The sequence below is a fragment of the Saccoglossus kowalevskii genome, chromosome 17 (genome assembly GCF_978046115.1).
Source record: "Saccoglossus kowalevskii chromosome 17, keSacKowa6.1, whole genome shotgun sequence".
Lineage (NCBI taxonomy): Eukaryota > Metazoa > Hemichordata > Enteropneusta > Harrimaniidae > Saccoglossus > Saccoglossus kowalevskii.
Genome location: NC_140657.1, coordinates 26,656,946 through 26,682,930, shown reverse-complemented (window position 1 = coordinate 26,682,930; position 25,985 = coordinate 26,656,946). Strand labels below are relative to the sequence as shown.

At 34.3% G+C, this 25,985-nt stretch overlaps 1 protein-coding gene and 2 long non-coding RNA genes across 4 annotated transcripts; 1 reads left to right on the top strand and 2 right to left on the bottom strand.

Annotated features, from left to right (window-relative positions):
* On the bottom strand, positions 1-2,708 carry LOC146732792 (uncharacterized). Of its 2 annotated transcripts, none has more exons than XR_014926825.1 (3): positions 2,322-2,708; positions 522-557; positions 1-83 (listed from the first exon to the last, which is right to left on the bottom strand). It is a non-coding gene; the product is annotated as an uncharacterized LOC146732792 (long non-coding RNA). The 2 variants fall into 2 exon arrangements; XR_014926826.1 differs by having other exon boundaries at positions 1-78.
* Positions 2,709-2,756: 48 nt separating this feature from the next.
* LOC146732791 (uncharacterized) lies at positions 2,757-3,994 on the bottom strand. Its single transcript, XR_014926824.1, has 2 exons — positions 3,938-3,994; positions 2,757-3,068 (listed from the first exon to the last, which is right to left on the bottom strand). It is a non-coding gene; the product is annotated as an uncharacterized LOC146732791 (long non-coding RNA).
* A 2,174-nt stretch (positions 3,995-6,168) lies between these two features.
* LOC144345212 (uncharacterized) lies at positions 6,169-12,166 on the top strand. The gene is made up of 5 exons (XM_085492130.1): positions 6,169-7,273; positions 9,802-10,089; positions 10,248-10,380; positions 10,666-10,802; positions 11,989-12,166. The coding sequence occupies exons 1-5, from the start codon at positions 6,293-6,295 to the stop codon at positions 12,052-12,054; spliced, it is 1,605 nt and encodes a 534-aa protein (XP_085348256.1). The 5' UTR covers positions 6,169-6,292; the 3' UTR covers positions 12,055-12,166.
* Positions 12,167-25,985: the final 13,819 nt, after the last annotated feature.

Here is a 25,985-nt window from a genome sequence, read left to right as displayed (position 1 = left end):
TTGTACGGAACATCATTAATTTTATTTGATGTTTGCTGCATATGCCTGTTCCTGTAATCTCAGTTTTCTTTGGTAGAACTGTTCTAAAAAAAAAAAAGACATACATTGGCCTAGGCAGTCAGCATCTTGGATTGTGACACAAATCAACATTCTTTGATGTGATGTGCTACAAGTTTGGACCTAAATGGGCAGTATTGATTCAAGACATTAGAAAAAACATTTTCATCAAAAAACCATCATCAGTCAAACATTTTGGATAGAACTGCAACACAAATCAACTTGCACTGTACCAATATTCAAATTATAATAGAATTTGGCAACAAAGATTGGAGAATACACCTACATATGGATATAGCTATGGATAGATATGGACACCAGTCATTTTAAATCTGAGCAAAGGAAAAACATTGAAAGCATCAATTATTAATTGGTCCATGAACACTCAAAACAAATTTAAATGGACCATGCCCCTCAGACAGTGTCCAGTCAGGAACTATTAAAATTTAAAAACATATACATACATTTGATTTTCCTGCCTCTCTCACTGCCATCATTAGCTATGGAATAAGAAATAAAATACATCAGTATATAAACAAAATGTATTACAAAGAAATATTGTTTGTAGGTATTGTCTGATCTCAATAAGATCTTCATTGCATTTCAACATAATGTCATTTAACACCAATTATATTATAGCATTATCAATACCAGTGGATTTTACAACCTTATTGCAGCAGACTATTTGCGATAATGTATCCCATTATTGCTCATCAAGGCCCTGTGCCATGGATATGAATACAATGTTGTTTTCTAAAATGAATATAGCAGAAAATATTGAAAAAAAGGGCAATTAACAAGCATTTAATACTAAAATCAGCATCAAATAAAACGACCCATTGCCAATAACAGCGAATTTCAATGTCACAATCAGACAAATTCTAGATTCCACGACTGATGCCGCTGTCCTGGTGGCCTCTTGACTTGGTCGCCCTATCGTGTCGATGAAGTGAAGTTAACAGAGAGTGATTTATCCAATAAAATGCGTAAAACGAAGTGAGAGTATGTCTATGAGTACAGAGAAATGCATTTTTTCTGTTTTTGTAGTGAGTAGTACTACACAATTTGCGAAACGAGACTTCTATTTCCTCAGGGGTAAATGTCACAGTCCGAGACACTGTCACAGTTAGCATAAACAAATGAAAGTATCAGTGTTTTTTTATTTATACAGTCAGATAAAATCACTGTTTGTTCTCTTTCTAGGATGGCTAACACCCACTTGCTCATTCACTTGCTACGCCTGTAAGTTTTTTTTGGCTCCAAAGTGTCAAATCACCAGCCTCTCATAGAATCTGAAAATAACTATTACATGTACACATACAGGACATCTACCTTGATGATTTGAAAATACTTGTGGGATGGGGTAATGATACGACTATGTACAATGTACATGTACCCTGGGTATGCACCCCTAGGCACAGTCGATCCAGCCGGTCCATGGTGGTGATATAGCAGACACTGATACGGCTACTAGTCACAGAATGCCTTCGCTAGGGCGATCACTGCAATGCTGCTTCACACCACACTCAAGCCATTCATAATGTAAATCATTTAAATAAATGTACAATAATATTTGATTGATTAAAACTAGTTTCTTTCTCAGTTTGCCATATGAGATTGTGAAAACAATTTCCAGAACGACATTTTAATTATTCAGATTCACGGGTCAGTGACTGTGAAACTATTTCGTTCACTGTGGATTTTTCTACAAATTTTCTGCTTTTAGTAGCAGCAAATCCACTGGTGTTGACAACGCTACAAAATAACAATAATAATGAAAACTTTGATAATATATATTCAGAATGTTGTATTTTTTAATCACACATACATGGGATTAAAGATGACTTTTATTTTTTCAGTAGACCATTACCAAATTTAGCATAAATGTAAACAATTGCAGTCATCACAAAAAAACGCATTTTAATAAATTAAATTTTCAGTTTGTTATTGTGGGGTCCATAGAAGTTTTATTTCTTCTTGTTAATAATTTTATGATAAACAACAATTAAATATAAGTTTTTAGGCAAAACATTGTACACATTACTCTCAGAAACAAATTTAGTTTTGAGAGATTTCAGTCAAATATTAATCACTTGCCAAACGATAAAAAGTCATACAAAGCAATATTCTGCACATTTTCATAAAACATGAAATTAATTAACACCAAACCACTCAAAGGGCGAGACATAACTATAGATTAACTATCAACTCAAAAAAATGGATGAAGACACAATATGATGTGAGTAAACAGTTCTCAAACTTACCGCGTTTATCTACACGTACTTGACAGTTGCGGCAGTCCGTTGGCGCTGCAGGTCGGCGCCCTTTCTACACCGATACAGGTCTGCACGATACGAGGTTTTACCCAGAATTCAACACGTTCTGTACCAACGCACATTGCTATGCGCAGAACTGAAAATTCTGGCATCGTTCTGCGCAAACACAGTTTTTAGCTCGTGAGTTGTTTCCGGGTCCGCCTTTCCATGTGCTTATCGTGCAATTTATTGTACCAATATCACATTTTCTGGACGTATTCCTACACAATCATGCCAAGAGCATCCAAAAGAGTCAAGCAGGCAAGTTTAGCCGCAAAATCACGTGGGAAATCGGCTCAGTCGATGTTGTCGTCGACACACAAGGTCGTCGGGTTCGCTTTCTGATCTTCAAGTTCTTCCGAGATTTTGACTCGAATATTCGGGTTTTGTTGCTCTTTTAATGACAGTGATGACGATAGTTCACAGTTTGAGAAAGTTAAAACGATGTGCTCACTTCGAATGGTTTGTAGGCGATTTTATGCTATCGCGTCGAATGATTTGTTCGTTACTTATGGGAATGAACACACTGAAGTGAATTTGTTGGATTCTGCTGAATCACATTTTGAAATTTTATTTGGCACACACAAGGAATACAAATGCACACTGTGTGCATCACATCTCCATGTTGTATATAAAACCAAGCCAGGTATCACTCGTCGCATGCAAACTGTCCATGGTAAGTTCAGCACAAAAGATCTGGAACAAAAAAAAAGATGCATTACTTATCTCAACATTTAATATAAAAAATCTGTCATAATAATAAATTATTATTTACACTTGGTAAAACTATTCCAAAGTCAGCCTAAATTGTCAAATTTGTAATGACACTATTTTCTATGAAGTCTTTGACTGGAAAAAATGGGGCATGTGGAGGGGCATGGCACATTTTCTTTGAAAATCATTTGTTATTAAACTAATCTCAATATTTAATATCAAAAATCTGTCATAATAATAAATTATTATTTACACTTGGTAAAACTATTCTAAAGTCAGCCTAAATTGTCAAATTTGTAATGACACTATTTTCTAGGAATTAATTCTTCAACTTCAAACACATCAATGTGTGTCACGTTTACTGGAGAAATGGGGCAAGTGGAGGGGGCGTGGCACATTTTTTTTGAAAATCATTTGTTATTAACTATATTCAGTATATTCTCACTTTAATATTACATAATTTATTATGAATAATATGTCAGAAAATAATATTGAGAGAAACGAATGAAATGCATTGGTATCAAAAACAGATACATGGAAAATGTTTATTTTATCCCTATACCTATAGTATCTCAATAGTGTATATATTATCTCAATAGTGAATATATGGTACGCAAATTAATGACAAAATACATTATGACACTTTATTCACTACTCCTATGAGGGACATAACGTGTATATGGTCGATCTACATATCGTTGTAAAGCTCTCGAAATCCCCAACAAAATTACGTTTTTCATTTTCACGACCAGCATTTTTGCAACAAAAAAGGCGCCAACAATTGAAGAAATCGAACGTTATTTTTTAAAAATTGCTTTTTTTCGTGTAAAACGTAATAAAAAAGGACTTACCGAACGTAACATTGTGAGCAGCCATGTTGACAATCTAGAGGAGGCACTTTCGCGGTAATTCTAACATAACAGTGAGAGGAGTAGGCCAAAAACCACCAAAAATGCAGTAATTTTGCATAATCAATTATAGTCTATAACTATTTATTGAAATGGTTAAAACGATCCGGGTAAAAAACTTCAAATACATCAAAAAAATGAGAATTCCAGTATCAAGTTGGGAATGAGGCTGGTGGGTCAATTGAGGTCATAGCATGCTGATAGCGTGCGTGCTAGTTTTTCTTTCAATTTGAAATTGCGCCCTCGTGCGGCGATAAAGTGTATATTGGATGGTACAAAATTGGCTGGTCCCCGCCTTCGCTGGTTCCCGGCGTCCTTTGCGAATGGTAGGTAGGCCATATTGTTCTGGGCCATTCCAGTTTATATCTGCACCCCGCTGTTGATGAGGTCGGATTTCCAGCACTGTATGATGGGGAAAATACCCCGGAATTCCAACTGTATATGGAGAAACAGAATCTGGAAATCTAGACAAGTATGGAAAAAAAAATTCTGGAAATCCAGGCAGTTATGGCTACTAAATAAAATATGGCCTAGTTTATTTCACCACATACCGGTTGATGAGGTTGGATTTCCAACACTGTATGACTAAAAAAACTTGGAATTCTGACTGTATTGGGCCAGTATGAAATAGATAATGATGGTGGGACGAATGAGCTCATCGACACCGTGAATCACATCGTCCGCCTGCACGGTGTTGCTCCGTTCGGACATTCCTCCCTCTACAACACCGTGCGGTAATTCTATTCATAACCGTGTATGTCACGTGGTTGCGCGATAGAAAGTTTACCGACCAATAGAAAGCTTTGTTACAATGACTGCCAGTAAGCGCTTGGAGCTTTGCGTTTCCGATGTCTTTGGCGTCATTTCTGCCAATATATGTTGCAGTGACATCATGAGCTTTGAAATATAACACCTAGTCTTCTATAATACTCAGCAGTGGCATAGCTTTGGTCTGAATATCTGTGAGTTGCATGATGTATGGACGTCGTCGCTGTATTGCCTCGACATCCAAGCCAAAAAAGCTTCCACTGTGCGCAGCGACATTCATTCTCAGGTCAGGCATTTTCACCGCCTGGCAGAAAACGGTATTTTGGGACGGTTGTTGACACCCCCTGAACAGTGTAACAAGATTATCCCTACATATGCAACATATTTAAGTTTGGTTGTTTAGGATTTTTTCAAATTTATGTTTGTGCTGTTTCCTCGATTTTAGCTCTTTTCACCGGCTCGCACAGAGCCCATAGAAATACATGGTAGAGTTATGGAACGCCGTCACTGTCTTATGTGGTTGTCACTAAGTATATGGCGACATTGCTGCATTATATAACGAGTTGCTTTTAATATATGATGAAAATACGTTTATATATGGTGTCGTTTGACCAATATATGGCGACATTGCTTCTATATATGATGGTGTGTTTTTAATATATGATGACAAAACGTTTATATATGGTGACGTTTGACCAATATATGGCGACATTGTTTCAATATATGATGGTGTGTTTTCAATATACGATGACAAAACGTTTATATATGGTGTCGTTTGACCAATATATGGTGACATTGCTTCTATATATGATGGTGTGTGTTCAATATATGATGACAAAACGTTTATATATGGTGTCGTTTGACCAATATATGGTGACATTGCTTCTATATATATGATGGTGTGTTTTCAATATATGATGACAACACGTTTATATATGGTGTCGTTTGACCAATATATGGTGACATTGCTTCTATATATGATGGTGTGTTTTCAATATATGATGACAAAACGTTTATATATGGTGTCGTTTGACCAATATATGGTGACATTGCTTCTATATATGATGGTGTGTTTTCAATATATGATGACAAAACGTTTATATATGGTGTCGTTTGACCAATATATGGTGACATTGCTTCTATATATGATGGTGTGTTTTCAATATATGATGACATTACGTTTATATATGGTGTCGTTTGACCAATATATGGTGACATTGCTTCTATATATGATAGTGTGTTTTCAATATACGATGACAAAACGTTTATATATGGTGTTGTTTGACCAATATATGGTGACATTGCTTCTATATATGATGGTGTGTTTTTAATATATGGTGGCGCTCTTTTCTTATACAGTGACGTTAGTTTTATATACAGTGCGCATGCTTCAACATATGTTCACGAGACGTCAATATACGAAGGTGAAATGTCAATATATGATGGGGTGCTCACTTCAATATATGAAGGATATCCCAGAATGCAGCGCCCCTGCTTCGCGCATGCGTGTGCTATTATTAACAGCGGACCATGATGGAGGGAATACTCGAGAAACTTGGTTTAGGAAATTTATCTCAACGGTTTTCCGACGAAAGAATAGAACCTTCTACTGTATTAGCCATAACGGATGGTGAACTTGTTCGTCTAGGCATAACTACGATTGGGGATAGGATACGTATTCGAGAGATGTGCAAGCCGAATCATGAAAGTGGAAATGACAGTGCCGATACCGGTGAGTCAAGTACGCCGCACACGAGTTTGGCAAGACGTGTTTCACATGAAAGAAACATGTTGTTTAGGCCTGGTACCAGTAGCAGGACATCGAATTCAGGTCGTAGGACATCTCGAAAAAGAAATCATCCAGCTGAAACTACCCGTCCGAGAACATGGACGGCTAACTTGTTTTGCTTAGCGAATAGAAATACAACGACTGTTCCTTCACAAAGTGAACGAGCCGAACTTCATAAAGCAGGTCTTGGCGCCAAGAAAATTCAGTTTTTTGCCGCTGACGACGAAGAAACTGTAATGCAGAGATTGACAGACGACGATAAAGGTTTTCCTCAGTTACGTTGTTGCGGTGGATTTGAGTTATTACATTGTGTGTCTGGTTCTAGATTACTGACACTCATTTCCTGTCCATGGACCGTGAGTGACTTGAAGGCCAGTTTGGGACCCCAATCTAAGATCTACCTGCGTCCAATACAGACAAATCTGGACACTAAATCCGCTGCACCAGTAACAATATCCACTCTTCAAGAAATATGCAAAGGATGCAAAAAAAGTTTCTTGGTTCGAGAATTACGATCACACCTGTGGGAGTGCACTGCTGTTTTTGATGTAAGTGAAGATGACATGCCTTCTGAAAAAAATACACCCAATATTGAAACCACTGAGTCAAGCCACAACATGGATATATCTACAGCCAACATCGCTTTGGAACAAAGAAGTAGCTCTGAAAGTAGTAATGTTTCTTTGGAAGTTTCTGGTGAAATTGAAAATAATCCACCTTTGGTGAGTATTTTTTGAACATAGTTTTTTTTTTAAAAATATTTCTGTGTCAGGTGCAGCATAGAAAATAGAAAATTATCCAAAATTAAATAAGCTAAACAGGTGTGAAAGACCAACGACCAATTATACCAATCGCTATGTTAACAAACATCATTCCACAATAAAACAAACACAACCAATTAACAAAGTAACAAACTACATTGGGGTACTTCTGTGACATATTAGGCTAGGTTCATTCAAAGTCAATCCATTGCTTATAAATTGTACATTCTCTGCTGTTCTTGTATTGTTTTTTACGTTCACTTGTATCATTATGGATAATTTGGAACTGGGATTGGTTCCTGTCTTTTGAGCCAGAATATTCCAACAGTGAAGTCTCACTACCAGCAGCTTCAAACTAATGAAATATTTATGACCAGAGCTGCTTGTATACTAATTAACTCATTAACCTAACAGTACATGGCATATTGCTTGTTCGACACCTAGCATACAAATCAACACTCACTGTTTTTAAACAACTGAAAATTTATTTCATTCTGGGCTAATCGTTGTTGGTTAACACATAGAAGAGTTCAAGTTTTCCTGCAGGGGATTCCCCCTTGTCTCGTTGTCATATACATGTACATTACACACGACACAGCCCAACTGCAAATTTGTTTATGACTTTCAACAACAAAATATGGATATTTATCACAGTAAACAATAACAAATCATAAGATGCATAACAGCTATAATTTTGAAAATCCATCAAAGCTCATTTCTATTTCTGGAATTTACACAATATATATTTTACTATCATGCATTTTGTACAAAGCATCTGATCTTGTGTGAAATTATTTTCACAAACTATGTAATTTTGGCTGTAAGATTTTGGTTTGTAACAATATTAGAAATTCAATTCTTATGCAGACTTTGTTTTTTTTACTTCAGACAAGGTAACATTAAAAAAAAAAACATTCCCAAATTCAGATCACAATTATTTTTGCAACCGTAATAATTACAGACAGTATAATTCCAAAAGTTTCGCATGAATTGTGACTCTGATTACTTTTATATCTGCGCATGTGTGTGTCCGGACCTGTATCTTACACATGGCTAGACCGATTATGTTCAAACTTCACACATACATCATACATAATATTATGCATATGCACATCAATTTGTTTCACGATCTGATTCAAGATGGCCAAATGGCGTCCATTTTTGTGCTGAAAAATCATCAAAATCAAGAATTCAAACTTGGTACATATGTTGATCATTATGGGACCTCGATGTATATCATTTTATTTTTGAATTTGGATTCAAAATGGCTGGCTGAATGCAGTTCTGGAGCTGTATTTCTGACATGATTTGACGAATTACGTTAAAATTTTATATATTTACTATACATCATGTTATAGATATATAGATGTATTCAAAATGGCAGACCAGTGGCTATTTTGTGTTAATTAATGCTGTTTATGTTTATGTTCCAACTATATTACTATAAACAAAACTATATATCTTAAGTTGATAACTGACGGGGACTGTGTCATGGCTTGTTAATTATGACCCCATATTAAAGTTGAGTGTAAATTAACCTAATGTTGTCACAAAGTACCGATGCCCAAAATGCTTTGTTTCTATTCTATGTTTAACCAGTAGTGGCCACTTGAACATAGCCAACATGCGCGTGACCATGAATATTTATTGAAATTATCATAACTATAAATTTTAATTCTTTTTAATTGAATAATAAGAGTACATTAATGTTGCTATGTAACCCGCAATTTAGCCATGTTTACCTACACTCTAACTTACTGGATGTCAGAATTGTTGATCACTAGTTTTTTTTTTTCTGTATTAGTATTTGCTATAGGCCTGAGGCTTTTTTTTGACTCCTGAATGCAAAGAACACAATGGGAGTCTTTTGTGTTTACCCTGTCTGTGTGCATCTTTTCTACCGATGTCTCAAGAACCGCTGGTTTGATTTCAATGAAACTTGCTACATAGCTGCTCTGGGACAATGCACCTGATTAATTTTGGGTAAAAATCATGTGCATATTAATTTCCCTTTTTCCATAATAATTAGTAAATTTTTGACTTTGTCACTCATACATTGTATCTCAAGTACTAATCATCACATTTTAATGAAACTTGGTACATAGATGCTCTGTGACATTACACAGACCTTATTAGTTTCACATTAGAATCTGTGCATAGTAATTGCCTCATTTGCAGTCAATCTATATTGTTTGGGGTTTATATGTATATGTATTCATAATAATTATCTAATTTGCATAATTACTTTCCACATATTTTTTTTAAGAATTAATCATCACATTATAATGAAATTTGGTACATTTGTGCCTCTGAACAATACACAGACCTAATAAGTTTTGGCTTGAAATCTATGCACAATAATTGCTTAATTTGCATAATAATTACCCAATTTTTCTACCTACATCTCAAAATCAATTGTTGTATTTTAATAAGACTTGGTTTTCAATGACTTTACTCATTCATTACTCACTAGTTATGATTATTTTCAGTCTGATGAAGAAAATAAACCTCCATCCAACTCTGTGGATATAGCAGTAAATGTAACCTTTGACTACTGCGAAAAAAACAATATTTCAGACCCAGTAGAAATATTGAAATATTTTCAAAGTCAAATGGTGACTGGAAGGAAATTGGACATTGATGATTCAAGTGAAGTCTTAGAAGGCCAAACCAATTTCATAATGGTTGACAGATTTGAAATTTTAAGTACTGGAATGGATGAAATTGCCTTACTCAACAACCTGAGATTGACATTAGAAGTAGAATTCTATGGTGAGGTAGGTTCTGGTGACAACAGCATCTCATCTCAAGTGTATAAAAAGCCTTTGCTGAGTTGTATATAACTATATATAACTGAACTGGTTTATTGCTTCTTAAAATTCACTATTGTAACCTATAGCTAGAATGTTATCAGTTACTATATCTACAATTACAGGAAGCCCATGATTTTGGTGGTCCAAGGAAAGAATTCTTTACAGAAGTATTGAGGGAAATAAATGATAAATATTTTGAAAATGGTTTAAAGCTTCACCTTGCAAATGACTATGAGGTTGTTGGTATCATAATGGGTAAGTTCATTGGATTTACATTAACTTGTGAATGAAAATACATGGCATGATTCAGTTATACTAGCCATCTCTGAGTAGATGCATATTAAAAATGTACAACTCATTGTCTTACATTTTCCTCAAAAAATAGGTTGATGGTGTCAGAAATAAAATATTAAACTTTTATGGTTCTTTATATTGATACCAATTTTTATACTTATTCAAAAAAACAATTTTAATAAAATAATTACCATATATCATTCTTCGTTTGTGCAATTGACCAATATTTTGCCTTTCTTTTTACAGGACTTAGTACATTGCAAAATGGTAGAATACCACAGTTCATGAAAGAAGAGGTTCGACAAGAACTTTTTGAAAGTACCATGCCATCACTTTGTATTAAAAAGCTCAGAATTGGTTTTGATAAACTTGGCATATGCAAGGTATGTATGGGCATCGTTGTAAGAATGCAGATTTTAAATCTCAAATCACTAAAAACAACGTTTTAGCTTAAACTTTTTCATGGGTTACGCCCAGTTACAGCATTTTACCAGCGAACAACTTCCTTGTTTTTGAGAAGTTACAAGTATTGATTATTATTACTCAGTTATGAAATGCAAGTAAAACTCAACTTAGTTTCATCGTAAGCGAATGTTGTAGATTGAATGCTGAGAACTGATATCCGATCGACCTGAAACTGTCTTTTGACTTCAAAGGCCTAGCCATTTATCAACTAGTGACCTGACGACCAAAATAGGTCCACTGTGTTTGTATGGTGTCTTCAGCAAAACAAGGTATCAGTGCTGTTAATTTAAAGAAGTCAAAAATAGCATTTTTTCACCAAAAATCACAAAGATATTCACTAAAAATAGAGAAGTGATCATATTGTCACAAAATGAACAATTCAAATAGAGGTCAACATACCACTGGTCAAAGCATTTAAGCTGGTAGTTTAAATAAAATAGCCATTTAAAAAAAATAGTTGATGGATACAGAACGACAGAATTAGTTACATGATTTATTTTTCCCACTCAAAGCGTGGTTTAATTCTGCTTTCTAAACATTTCTTTCATGTATTCCTGTATTGATTATTAACGACTGATTATGCAAACATGTGATACGCTTTGTCTCATCAATGTCAATGATGTCGGCCATTAATTTAAAAGTGATGGTGAATTTATTGAATTTTTTCTCAATTTTATTCAAGCAGTCTCTTTTGAACGGTCAATTTTGACTTCAACAATTTCAGAAAAAATCTAGGTTTTGTGCATTGTCATGTTTTTTGCTTTCAACTTTTAAATGCAACACAAACAAAGTTCTCTCAATAAGCTAGCCAGTGTTAGCACGTTTGTTTAGTTTAATGCGTTAACATCAGAAATAATAAATGTCTTTAACAGGTTGACAATAAAAGTCAAGTTTAAATCAGTTGAGATGGAATATCTATATACACCGGTAGTTACAGACAACCTGTCAGTTGTCAGAGTTGTACCTTCTACTCAGAAACGCTTTGTGGAGAACACTGGGTGTTCAGCAAATTGTACATATTTACATATTACATGTTGAATAACTTTTTTTCAGAAATGTCAGTTATTTTATTTTTTAAATATTCCTTCTTTGATTTTATTGTAGCTTTGTAAGATTAGAAGCTGCCACAGTTTATGTATATGTTTGTACCAAATGAAAATAGCATTTTGACCTTTCGGAAACTTAAGTTTCTCTTAAAGCCTGACTTCAGTCCTGACGGATCAAACAGCCGCAAGTATGAAAATGAAGTTTATGCAGTCTTCATTGCATACCTGAGAGAAGTAGCAGGCAAGTAGATTGAATTTTTATAAATCTTTGCATACATGTTCTAGTATGTCAAATGATGATTGCATATTAAAATAGACTGATAGCTTTGATGTTTTAACAAACAAATGCAGTTCCAGGTAACTGACGTGGGCCTGAACTTAATGGATTGGTTTGGCTTTTGCTTGCCAAAAACTGTTTCAATTGTTTTTTGACTCCCGTGTGCGAAGCACAAAAAGGGAGTCTTTGCAGTTAGTGTGTGTGTGTGTGTGTCCATCTGTTCCACTGATATCTCAAGAACCATACATCAGTTTTTGATGAAACTTGATGCATAGATGCTCTGGGCCAATGCGCAGATTTGATTAGGTTTTGGTGAACATCCATGCATATTAATTACCTAATTTGCATGATAATTACTGTAAAATGACTTATTTTCACTGGGTTAAAATTTCGCTGATTTACCATATCAGGCATATTCAGTGGGTTTTAAATTCACGGTTTCGTCATTTAGATAAAGTGTTCTATGCTAAATTTTACATATTCACTGGGTTTTAATTTAGCGCAATTTCCAGTCAGCGAAATAAGCAAAACTAAAACCCAGTGAAAAATTAATCCTTTTACAGTAGCTGATTTTTAGCTGTTCCATGACTGTTCCACTGATATCTAAAGAACCACTCATTGGATTTTGATAAAACTTGGCACACAGATGCTCCAAACTAATGCTCAGATTTTATTAGTTTTGAGTAAAAATCTGTGCAATATTAATTACCTAATTTGCATAATTAATTAATTTTCAGCTTTTGATATATCAAGTAGTAATCATCATATTTCAATGAGACTTGCTACATAGATCTTCTTGGATTATGCAGACACCTGATTAGTTTTAATTGGATATTAATTACCTAATTTGCATCATGTTCCACTGATATATAAAGAACCACAAATTGGATTTTAATGAAACTTTTAAAGAGAACTATGCAGAAACCCAATTAATATTTGGTAAATATTTATGCTTTAATCACCTAATTAACATAATTAATAATAATAATTAATTAACACTGATATCTCAATTACTGATCATCACATTTGAATAAAATTTTCTACATAAATGCTCTAGGACAATAGACAGGCCTGATTAATTTTGATTAATATTAATTCTCTAATTAGCATGATAATTCATAATTTTTTTGTTCTGTTCTGTTCATATTAGTTACCTGATTTACATAATTAGTTTTCAGCTTTTCCATCAATATCTCATGTACAAGTAATTTTGAATTAATTTTTAATGTGTCTTCAATACTCTCAGCACACGGGAGTTCTTTCTAAGTTTTCTTTGATTTAATTTTGTGACAATACTCTAATTTTGATGATATTTTTGTGCTTTTATGTAAAAAATACTATTTCTGACTCAATTGCTGTAGTATTTTATATGTAGGCACCGAAAAGGAGCATTTCTGATTTTATTAGTCTCTGTTCGGACGAAGTCTGAAAAGGGGGACTTATAATTCGGTCTCTGTCCGTCCGTCCGTAGTCATATTTCAGAATCCTTTGGACCGATTCCGTTCATTCTTAGCATGTGTCTAGTACTTTATGTGGGACATGCAGTGGTTTAGCGAATTGATTCGAAATGGCCGACTGGCAGCCATCTTGTTTTTTGAAAATGTTGTATTTTGGACATGCTTTGTCAGTTTTCATTCAAATTTGGTACATAGATTATACATGTTAGGATACACGTCCATGACAATTTCTTTTGCAATTGGATCAAAAATGGCCGACTGGCAGGCATCTTGTTTTGTTTTTTAAATGTGGTATCTTGGACATGCTATGTCAGTTTTCATTCAAATTCGTTTCAAAATCGGATCAAGGATGGCCAATTGACAGCCATCTGACTTTTTGGCCTTACTACTATATTTCCAAGATTTATGTGCCATTTTCATTCGTATTTGGCACATACATCATACACATGTCACTTTATTTCATAATCAGATCAAAGATTTATTTGAATCCATGTTACTGTATCTCTGTCACCCATGTATCATTTTCATTGATATTTAGCATGTCATAAATGGATACGTGTACATGTCAATTCAATTTGCAATTTGATCAAATTTGGTCGACCGGCGGCCATCTTGTTTGATTAAAATGTCACTTTTTCTTTGCTATGTCTTAAACCGGAGGGGTCTTCACGCAACACATGTTCGAATTTGATGTAAATACACAATCTGTTGTAAACGTCAAGTTTCAAGGACAAGCTTGCGAAAACCCCTCCACTTTAATATGACTAGCACAAAGAGAACTTTAAAATTTTCAATTATTTAATTTTGATACTTTCAACAATTTCTCAAAAAAACTGTTGCTGATTGCTTTGATTCGTATATGTACATTCCTTGAATTGACCAGCATCAGATGTGTTCATTTTGTGACAATATCTTTAATTACATACAGGCTGCTTGTTTATTTGCTACTTCGCTGCAGGACCAATAATATTTAGAACTCTACTTCATCAATTCTGTAGTGTAGGGTGGTGTGGTGTGGTGTGGTGTGGTGTGGTGTGGTATGGTGTGGTGTAGGGTGGTCTGGTCTGGTCTGGTGTGGTCTGGTGTGGTGTAGTGTGGTGTAGGGTGGTGTGGTGTGGTGTAGGGTGGTGTGGTGTTCCGGTTGTGTGGTGTAGTGTGGTGTATGGTATGGTGTGGTGTAGTGTGGTGTAGGGTGGTGTGGTGTGCGGTGCAGATACATAATTCTTGACAATGTAAAATTGACCCCAATACATCATTCTATTTCTTAATTTATTGTAGGTGGTAGAAGATCGGGGATTACATTGAACCACATTCTGAAGTTTGTTACATGTGACTACCATGAGCCAATTTTAGGATATAGAGAAGGTCCTTCATTATCGTTCTATGAAAAGCCAAAAGATGCATTATTCTTTCCTACTGCAAACATGCTGAAGCTCCCAAGAGCATGTCTTGATCAACAACTTCCAGAAAAAAAAATACTGTTGGGGCTGTATGATGAAGCCTTTTTAAACCATTTTTTTGGAAATATATAAAATGTTGCTTCTTTTAATTTACTTTTTCCCAGCATGATATACTATGATTACATTAATCACTTTTTAGCTCCGCTGTCGACTTTGTCGAGCGGGGCTTATCATATGAGTAATTTTTCGTCGTCCGCGTCAACTTTTAGCTCCGCTATCGACAAAGTTGACACAGCTGTTCATATTACTGATTGTCCGTCGTCATCAACTTTACAACCTCAACTTCTTCTTCAAAACCGCAAGTTAGAATGTTTTTTAATTTGATATGCTAGTACCTTTGATGGTTCTTTCTCAGATTTGTTCAGTTCATGTCAAAATCTCATTTTTGGTGAATATTTTTGGGAAAAAGTAAACTTTTCGACTTCTTGTAAAAAAACGATTACTTTGATATTACATATATAGGTACTACATGTGTACCTCTCAGATTTGTTCATTTCATGATGATATCTTAAATTCTCTAACTTTGATGAATATTTTTGTCATTTTTGGTGAAAAGTGATATTTTTGAATTCTTGTTGAAAACAGTCCGATTGCTTAGATACTATACATATTGTTCATTTTCTAATGATATCTTCAGTTCTTTAATTGAAATGTTCATTGCTAACAGCGGGGCTATCTCAGCCGTCAGGCTGCTTGCTTTTTTACAAAAAGAAATAATTGTTTTTTTAGTCTAAACTAACCTGACCGCTAAAAAAATCCCGACTGGACGCATCTGCGGGTATTTGACTGATATTAATTATTCATGATGTCAATGATTATTCATGAGTTGGTGTGTGAAAAGAAAACGTGTCCTTTTAAAGGTTGATTCGATTCGATCGCAGAGATGGATGCTCGTCAACATCTTTTAATTAGCATAATCACTGGAGTGATTCCGCTCCGGTTTTCATTCCAACGCAGGGGGTCGCCTGCAGATGCATCCAGTCGGGATTACTTTCGCAGTCGCGTTAGTTTTGGTGATCGTGTTAAAAAGGCTGAATTGACAATTAATTATATTTTTTTTTGTAAAACAAAAAAGTCCAGAGTATAGTTTCTTATTCCCGGTTTCTAGCATTTTCTCAGAAATTATGCAGCAGATATCGATGAAACTTTGCAGGTTGATGAATAAGTCTCTGCCGAATATGCACATAATTTTTTTTGCCAGATCTGAAAATCCTAAATGGGTCTTTTTCATAATTTTATTCAAAATTACCTATTCCAACACCACTGAGCATGCTCAGAAAAATTAATTAGCTTAGATTGTAATGCCAGGATTTTTAGTGATGTCATGACCTGGTCATGACCTTGATCTGAATCAGTGACAGATGGGTCGTACCATTACCAATCTCTGGAAACTGTAGAGGGGTGTAATGGTTACATTTTGAGGTGATTTATAGTGGTGATACAGAAACAAACCAAGGTCCTGGTAATATACAAAGACCTGAATTAACAAAAAAGTCAAGTTATTATTAAAGGTACATCAAGGTTTACTCAGATTTATGAATGCAGTTTTTTGAGCATGTATGAGACATAGTTTGGTTGCACTTTGGTTGTACTCTGAGATTTTGGACATGGGTCAATGGAAGTTGTTTGGAGACATGAGTATTTTATAATTAAATGACGAGAACTGAAATTCATGTTTTGTTTTCTTTTCTTGTGAAACTTTACAGTGGTTTTGACTCCCGTGAAGCACACAATGGAAGTCTTTGCGGTTAGTATGTATGTATGTGTGTGTGTGTCCGTGTCCGTCCATTCCACTGATATCTCAAGAACCGCATGTTGGTTTTCAATGAAACTTGGTACATAGATGCTCTGGGCTAATGCGCAATTCTGAATAGGTTTTGGTTGAACCTGATTTGCCATTCTCAGTCGCAGAGACTATGGGTCTTTTAACGCTAAGCTAGGAAGTCGCCAATGAACGTCCCACTACTCTCTGCCACAAGTTTATTTAAATACTAATGACCGGACCTACTTTTTGCTTTGCCATGAGTGCATTCGCGACTCTCCCTGGGGGTGCCCAAGTGACGTGACAGGGAGTAGATGTATTTGCTGTTGCTATGTGAGCGAAACTCGTATAAAATGTATACATTTATTTTGAAATCACGCCCACTAGCATTTTATGTTTGAGAAAATTATCTAAACACCTTTTTACCCATCGATTTTGTAGTTATCTTTTTCCCAAAGTTGCCCAGTTGTCACGTCACATAGCAGTCGAATGAAAACTGGGCAGGCCCGAGGCGCCCGCGTTACCTCGAGGCAACAACGCGAACGCACCTACGATTTGAACTGACTATTCACATCTACGTCTACTACCGCATGATCTACTTTTCATTTAACATTTTGAAAAAAATTAACCACTGAATGTAAAAATGTTTGATATATTTATTTAAAATAACACACATTTTTTTCAACAGAAGCTTAGGATATAAGAAACAAGTTTTAAAAAAAAACGCGGAATACCAACAATTTTGGTGTAAAATGTCGCCTGTGGCAGAGTCTAGTTGCGGCTCTCTGTGGCTCCCTAGGTCACGAAGACTCTGCAAGCGAGAGTGCTGATTTGCATGGTAATTAGCTAATTTTTAACTGTTCCTTGACTGTTCCACTGATATCTAAAAGGCCATTCTTTGGATTTTGATGAAACTTGGCACATAGATGCTCTGGACTAATGCACAGATTTGATTAGTTTTTGGTAAAAATTCATGCATATAATTTGCATAATGATTAGTAAATTTTCGGCTCTTTCTCTTATGTCTCTGGTACTAATCATCACATTTCAATGGAACTTAGGATAATGCACAGACAGATATGTGAAATATTAATTACCTAATTTTGCATAATTAATCAATTTTTGGCTTTTGATATTTCAAGTACTATTACTTCATTTCTTTTCAATGAAACTTGGTACATAGATGATCTAGAACATCGCAGAGACCTGATTAATTTTGGTAAAACTGCATATTAATCAACTAATTTGCATAATTAGTTAGTTTTCGGCTTTTACACTGATATTGCAAGTACTAATTGTCCCGTTTCAATGAATCTTGGTACATAGATGTTCAAGGACAATGCACAGACCTGATTAGTTTTGGGTTAAAATCAGATCATATTAACCTAATTTGCATAATAATTCATATTTGTTGGTTCTAATCACATTTCAATAAAACTTCGTACATAGATGGTCTAATTAGTTTTAGGTTTATACACATCAATAATAATTACCTAATTTGCATAATAATTTACTTTTCAGCTTTCTGCTAATTCAGTCAGGATTACTCATCACATTATAATTAAATTTTGTACATGTGAGTTCTGAAACTATATACAGACCTGAATCTATATTGATTATCTATTAGCCTATTTCTGATATCTAAAAAACTCAGATTTAAATTGAAATTGTCAAGAGGTGCTCTGGAAACAATTAGACTAAAAACCATGGATGAAAATTTTGATAATGTGAATCACATTGTTTTCATGTCGTGCATCTCAAATAGCAGACAAATCTTAGTTGCCACACTTCTGGTTTGAAAAGCAAATTTTTAATTAATTTTAATGTGTCTCCAATACTCTCAGCACACAGGAGTTCTTTCTAAGCTTCCTTTGATTGTGTTATGGCATGTGTATAATGATTGTTACTATGTTTAAATAGTGGTATTCAATGTTTACTTTGTTGCAGTGAATAAGTAACAATGGTTACTGTATTTAGATAGAGATGTTCTACGACTACTATTTAAAAATTATTGTGATATTTATTACAATGGTTACTGTGTTATGATGAAGATGTAACATTGGTTGCTAATTAGAGATGTTTAACGATTACTATTTAATGATTACTTGTGACATATATTGTGACATTTTTTATATTGGTTACTGTGTTATGATGAATATGTAACAATAGTTACTATGTTTAGATAAAGATGTTTAATTGTGACATATTTTACATTGGTTACTTTGTTATGATGAATATGTAACAATAGTTACTATGTTTGGATAAAGATGTTTAATTGTGACATTTTTTACATTGGTTACTGTTTTATGATGAATATGTAACAATAGTTACTATGTTTAGATAAAGATGTTTAATTGTGACATATTTTACATTGGTTACTTTGTTATGATGAATATGTAAGAATAGTTACTATGTTTAGATAAAGATGTTTAATTGTGACATATTTTACATTGGTTACTGTGTTATGATGAATATGTAACAATAGTTACTATGTTTAGATAAAGATGTTTAATTGTGACATATTTTACATTGGTTACTTTGTTATGATGAATATGTAACAATAGTTACTATGTTTGGATAAAGATGTTTAATTGTGACATTTTTTACATTGGTTACTGTTTTATGATGAATATGTAACAATAGTTACTATGTTTAGATAAAGATGTTTAATTGTGACATATTTTACATTGGTTACTTTGTTATGAATATGTAACAATAGTTACTATGTTTGGATAAAGATGTTTAATTGTGACATATATTACACTGGTTACTGTGTTATGATGAATATGTGACAATGGTTACTATGTTTGGATAAAGATGTTTAATGATTCAGTTACTTTGTTATGTAACTTTAACAAAACAATATTTCTTGAACTTAGTAATTGAGAAGGACTGCAATTACTTGGTTACAGTATCATGAATAAAGAATGCATTGAGAATTCCCACTCTGTATTTAGTATGTCTATCACTAGCAGTGATTCACAATTAATGGGCTGCTTGTGGCTATACCTCTTTGTGAAACAGAGGGACTCGCCCAAATGGATATTTAACACTTTTGCATCAATATTGACTGATTGTCCATATTAAATCATATCTCAAAACAACTTTGGTGTTAATCCATCTCTTGGTGTACTGCTTGAATGAAATGCCCATCTCCAAGAAATAGCTATGGACACATTTGTAGTTTAAGGATTTTGGACAAAATGGCAGTAAATTCGTCAAATTTGTTTGAAATAACAAAACTCACTGTATTATGTGTGAGTATTGTGTGAAAATTTTTCAACTGAATCTGACAATATTTATGCGATAAATCGGAATTGACATGAATAAAATCAAAATGACCACCAGTCATCAGTTTTTGTTCAAATCTGAAAAAAATTGACATGCACCTGTAACCCAATTTGCATAATCAGTTTGAATGAAATTGTTCAATATCTGAGAAACTGCTTTTAAATGTCAGAATTTAGCATATTTTAGGTCCAAAATGGCCGCCAGTTGATCATATATCAAACTGTAATGAAAATTTACGTGCATATGTATGTCCCAATACATTATCAAGTTTGAACGAGATCAGTCGAAGCATGTCAAAGAAATGGCCCCAGACAGATGAAGTCCTAATTAATAGTTCTCGATTTCAGACTTTGTTCAGGGACTAACAATACAAATTATTTTAATCACTATTCCTGTAATTATTTTTAATGCATTTAAGTATATGTCTATATCGTAGTTGACAAAAGACAGTGTACAAGGGAGCCTGTTTGATTTGCATATTTTCCATTTATGTTTTTGAGGAGGCACTGTCAATCACACAAGCTATTTTTGTTTACTGTACTAATAATCATGATTATGAGTAAAAGCATTTCAGGAAGCTCATATCAGAGAAACACTAGTGTATTTATTGACTGTGTGGCACATCAACATGCATATGGTTATTAATTATGTCTCTTGCTTTTACATACAAATCAATACCATAACAATCAGAAGTTGATGTCTGAGGTACATGTGTGGTCAACTCCTGTAAGCAATGCTCACTAAATTCATGTGATAGAGAGTCCACTACTGGTCTTGTATCACCTTCAGAGGCTCCATCAACCATTCCTTCAACACCATACTCCTCTATTAAACTACCAGATAGCTCAATCCCCATCGGGTTGTGTAACTGCCCTCCTATCCAGAGGCGTAGAGGTGAGGATCTTGTGGTCCGCATTCTGTGTTGTGACCAAGCATTTTTCCAGGTATTCAATTTCTCATTGATTCTTGGCTTGAAGATATAGTGAAGAGCAATTATATGAATTTTGCTCAAGGGATCTAAGAGACCTTGATCTTCCATAAAATAGAACAGTTGGTGATACAAACTCAATACGCCATCGAACACATCTCTCCAAAGTCTTTCAATACGCTGATTATGGACACTTTTGCCAGTGATCATGCTTCCACGTTCTGGTCCTCTTTGTGTAATCATATAGTCTGCTATAAGAATATTTTCCATTCCCATGTCACTGCGTACTCTACTAGGAACACCATACATATCGACAGCAGTTTTGAAACATTGTAAAAGTGTAGTTGATGTATTATTATCTGTGCAGTCCAACATGACGGGTAAACGACTGAATCCATCGATTCCACCAACTATGATGAAATTCCATCGAATCAGTTTATGGTTTGTATCTACATGCCATAGATGATTGGGTCCTTTAACATTGTATATTCTCCTTTGTAACCTTCCCCGTTTCCTTCCCTCAACTCCAATCTCATCGATTCTATGGATGCTGTCTCTCAGTCTCATTCTTTGGACTTTAATGCTGTATTTTTTGACAAGCATATGTTTTAGCATATTCTCTCCACAATATGGATACTCTGTTGTTAATTCTTTGACATTGATATCAAGGTGGTCATCGGAGATCTCGGTAAAATCCATTTTCGATAGTTTGAATTGACTCATCCTACGGTAAATAGTACTTTCAGATACACTTAAAAGTGAAGCTATTTCTCGAATAAGGAAACCCTCATCTACGAGATTCTTTAGTACAGTTTTCGGGATGTCAAATTGTGGAGCTCCACAAGTTTGCACTTTACGCGGTGCTTCACTTCCAAAGATACTACATACAGACCGCAGAGACATCATGTCAGTACGATTACTTACACCAAGAAATTCCATTTCATGTACAGAGAGCTTGGGAACTAGATTTGGCGTTATTTTCTCATTTTCAAATCTGCCGATCAAGTTGTTCAAATTCAGCCGGTTTAAAACATCTGCCATCGATTCCATGATGAACCTATCTTCTAAAAATTCAATATGGATGCCAATTAAACGAGCATGCGCAAATTATGGGAAAATTGAACGAAAATTCGTAGTTGTGGTACACATACAAAAAAATATGCATCAGATAAACCATCATATTTAGAAGCAATGTCACCATATATTGGTCAAACGACACCATATATAAACGTAATGTCATCATATATTGTAAACACACCATCATATATAGAAGCAATGTCACCATATATTGGTCAAACGACACCATATATAAACGTAATGTCATCATATATTGAAAACACACCGTCATATATAGAAGCAATGTCGCCATATATTGGTCAAACGACACCATATATAAACGTGTTGTCATCATATATTGAAAACACACCATCTTATATAGAAGCAATGTCACCATATATTGGTCAAACGACACCATATATAAACGTGGTGTCATCATATATTGAATACACACCATCATATATAGAAGCAATGTCACCATATATTGGTCAAACGACACCATATATAAACGTTTTGTCATCATATATTGAAAACACACCATCATATATAGAAGCAATGTCACCATATATTGGTCAAACGACACCATATATAAACGTATTGTCACCATATATTGAAAACACACAATCATATATAGAAGCAATGTCACCATATATTGGTCAAACGACACCATATATATACGTTTTGTCATCATATATTAAAAACACACCATCATATATAGAAGCAATGTCACCATATATTGGTCAAACGACACCATATATAAACGTTTTGTCATCATATATTAAAAGCAAGTCGTTATATAGTGCAGCAATGTCGTCATATACTTAATGACAACCACATAAGACAGTGACGGCGTTCCATATAGAGTGGTGCGCGTCTCGTGACTTTGCCCGCCTTGAAGATTTTGAGAGCTTTCCAAGCGCGTTGTAGAAAGAAGCAATATGATTGGCTGTTGGTAAACTGTGAGGGCATTGTAACATACCCTGATGGAACTATAGGACTCATACCACTAATTGAATTTCCATAGACGACAATGTTAACATATGACGAGATTGCTATATGAAAATGACGAAGAAAGTTGAAAATATGGCTCAAAAATGGGAAATCAACATGCCAGTAATCAACCATATGAAAAAAACTAACATGTTGGCCAGCTCAAACTCTTGCAAATCTCAGGTAAACAAGACACACCTACTGTATTTGGATTGCACCAAGAGAAATCACTGGAAAAACACCAAGATTAGAACATCCATTAACACACAGAATAAACCCACAGGTACACAGCCGCTAAGTAGTAAACAAAAGACCACATGTTGGTCTCACCTCTGACCCAGGTGATTACGCCCTCAAACAGGGAGCACCTGAGAAAAATAATATTTAAAAAATTTCATTGGTTCTTGCTGGGCATTTAAATTGAGGGCTACGAGCAGCCATTGGTTAATTAGTGGCAAGAGACCTTCAGAGAAATAAGAAGGTTTAATAAAGTTCTTGTTGATCTTATATATGATGGAATATCATTAGACGAGTAATTTCCCATGCAAAAAAAATCCCCAAAATTTAAACCCTGGGAGTTATTTATCAAAATCTACCACTTGGTGGCGCCCTATACCCAGACAATTAGTTGTAGAAAGTGGCAACATACACACTCAGCATAACACCAAAATAGATGGTAGGCAATGAATATAAGCCTGATTATTAGATGCAGTACTGTAAAATATAATGTTCTCATTCACCACAAACAAGTACAGACCAACGTTTGGCATGATTAGTAATTTTAATTAATTTCTAGAAATAATACATAGAATAATGACAATTAAAAGTAGTTTATTACTATAATTTAAAAAAAAAAAAAATTCTACTGAATCAAAAGTCTCAATTCATCAGCTCATTATTTCTCCAATTAATTAAAAACAAAAAAACAATTCCACGGTATCTGCATTTAGGCCGGATACCTGTGACGGGCAACCTTGGATATACCAAAACACAACAGTGGTTTGATTTACCATGGCCACACATAGAATTTGCTCAACATAAAATACTTAATCAAATCTTATGTGAAAAAAAGTAGTTCAACGAAACAATTTTATGATTTAAAAAGAAATAAAAATAAAAATATACAAACAAGAAAAGGATCTAAATATAAAATACTTGTATTACACATCCCTGATCAAATTAAATTCAAATCAACAGGATTTCTGATTAATTGGGGGGGGGGGTACATGCACTGTTCAATAATAAACTCAAGATGGGATTAATTAGCTAACTATTCACAAAAATTCTGAGAAAAGAGCAATAATTGTGAAATTGAAAGAGTTGTACTACTTGGCTAATATACTGACAGTATGCAAATCTCTTGTCAGTGACAAGATACACAACACAATTTTGAGAATTTATTTAAATATTTGGGATTTTGACCTCATTAAACTTTGAATACGGTACATTAGAAATGACCGCACTACAAATTGTTAAGTTTGTCTGCCATAATGTGAAAATAAGACAAAAAACCCATAAAATGGGGTTAAGCATTTTTCTCAGAATTCCTAGAGCCATTGAAATTAGTGGTGACATGAATAATTCATTGATGAATGAATAAAATTTTTGGACCAGTTTAATAAAAACATTTATATTTACGGACCACAGCCCAACCACAGCCAATTAATAAGATTAGGGCAAAAAATATACCGAATTACAAATTTTCAAAATCTTCAACCAAGATATAAGAGATTGACAGAAATGGGTGAAACGCATAGCAAAATATAACATTTCTGGATAAAAAATTACTCCATTGTGTCTAAATAGTTGAATACAAAGCAAGAAAAGTGATAAAATAAAAATAAAAAAGATTCCCAGTTACTTTGCACTATACCTGCCAAATCAATGGAGCTGATCTCATGAAATGTGTGCTTGAACACACAACCTCATAATTATCAGATCTATGCAAGGTCAGGAGAGGTCAAAAATTATAATAATTAGGTCAAAGTAAACTTTGGTTATGTAAGATGAGATCTGCCAAAAATGACTAAATTCCAGTGAATAGAGCCATAATTATGATTAAAACAACAACCTCAGGTGGTCCTAGGCAAACTATTACTTCAGAGAAATAAGAAGGTTTAATAAAGTTCTTGTTGATCTTATATATGATGGAATATCATTAGACGAGTAATTTCCCATGCAAAAAAAATCCCCAAAATTTAAACCCTGGGAGTTATTTATCAAAATCTACCACTTGGTGGCGCCCTATACCCAGACAATTAGTTGTAGAAAGTGGCAACATACACACTCAGCATAACACCAAAATAGATGGTAGGCAATGAATATAAGCCTGATTATTAGATGCAGTACTGTAAAATATAATGTTCTCATTCACCACAAACAAGTACAGACCAACGTTTGGCATGATTAGTAATTTTAATTAATTTCTAGAAATAATACATAGAATAATGACAATTAAAAGTAGTTTATTACTATAATTTAAAAAAAAAAAAAAATTCTACTGAATCAAAAGTCTCAATTCATCAGCTCATTATTTCTCCAATTAATTAAAAACAAAAAAACAATTCCACGGTATCTGCATTTAGGCCGGAGACCTGTGACGGGCAACCATGGATATACCAAAACTCAACAGTGGTTTGATTTACCATGGCCACACATAGAATTTGCTCAACATAAAATACTTAATCAAATCTTATGTGAAAAAAAGTAGTTCAACGAAACAATTTTATGATTTAAAAAGAAATAAAAATAAAAATATACAAACAAGAAAAGGATCTAAATATAAAATACTTGTATTACACATCCCTGATCAAATTAAATTCAAATCAACAGGA

Excerpts from the sequence above, each read along its gene's own strand:
- LOC144345212 (XM_085492130.1), top strand. The coding sequence starts at position 6,293 with ATGATGGAGGGAATACTCGAGAAACTTGGTTTAGGAAATTTATCTCAA. Across the intron at positions 7,274-9,801 it reads TTGAAAATAATCCACCTTTG|TCTGATGAAGAAAATAAACC; the intron begins GTGAGTATTTTT and ends GATTATTTTCAG. Across the intron at positions 10,803-11,988 it reads ATAAACTTGGCATATGCAAG|CTTTGTAAGATTAGAAGCTG; the intron begins GTATGTATGGGC and ends ATTTTATTGTAG.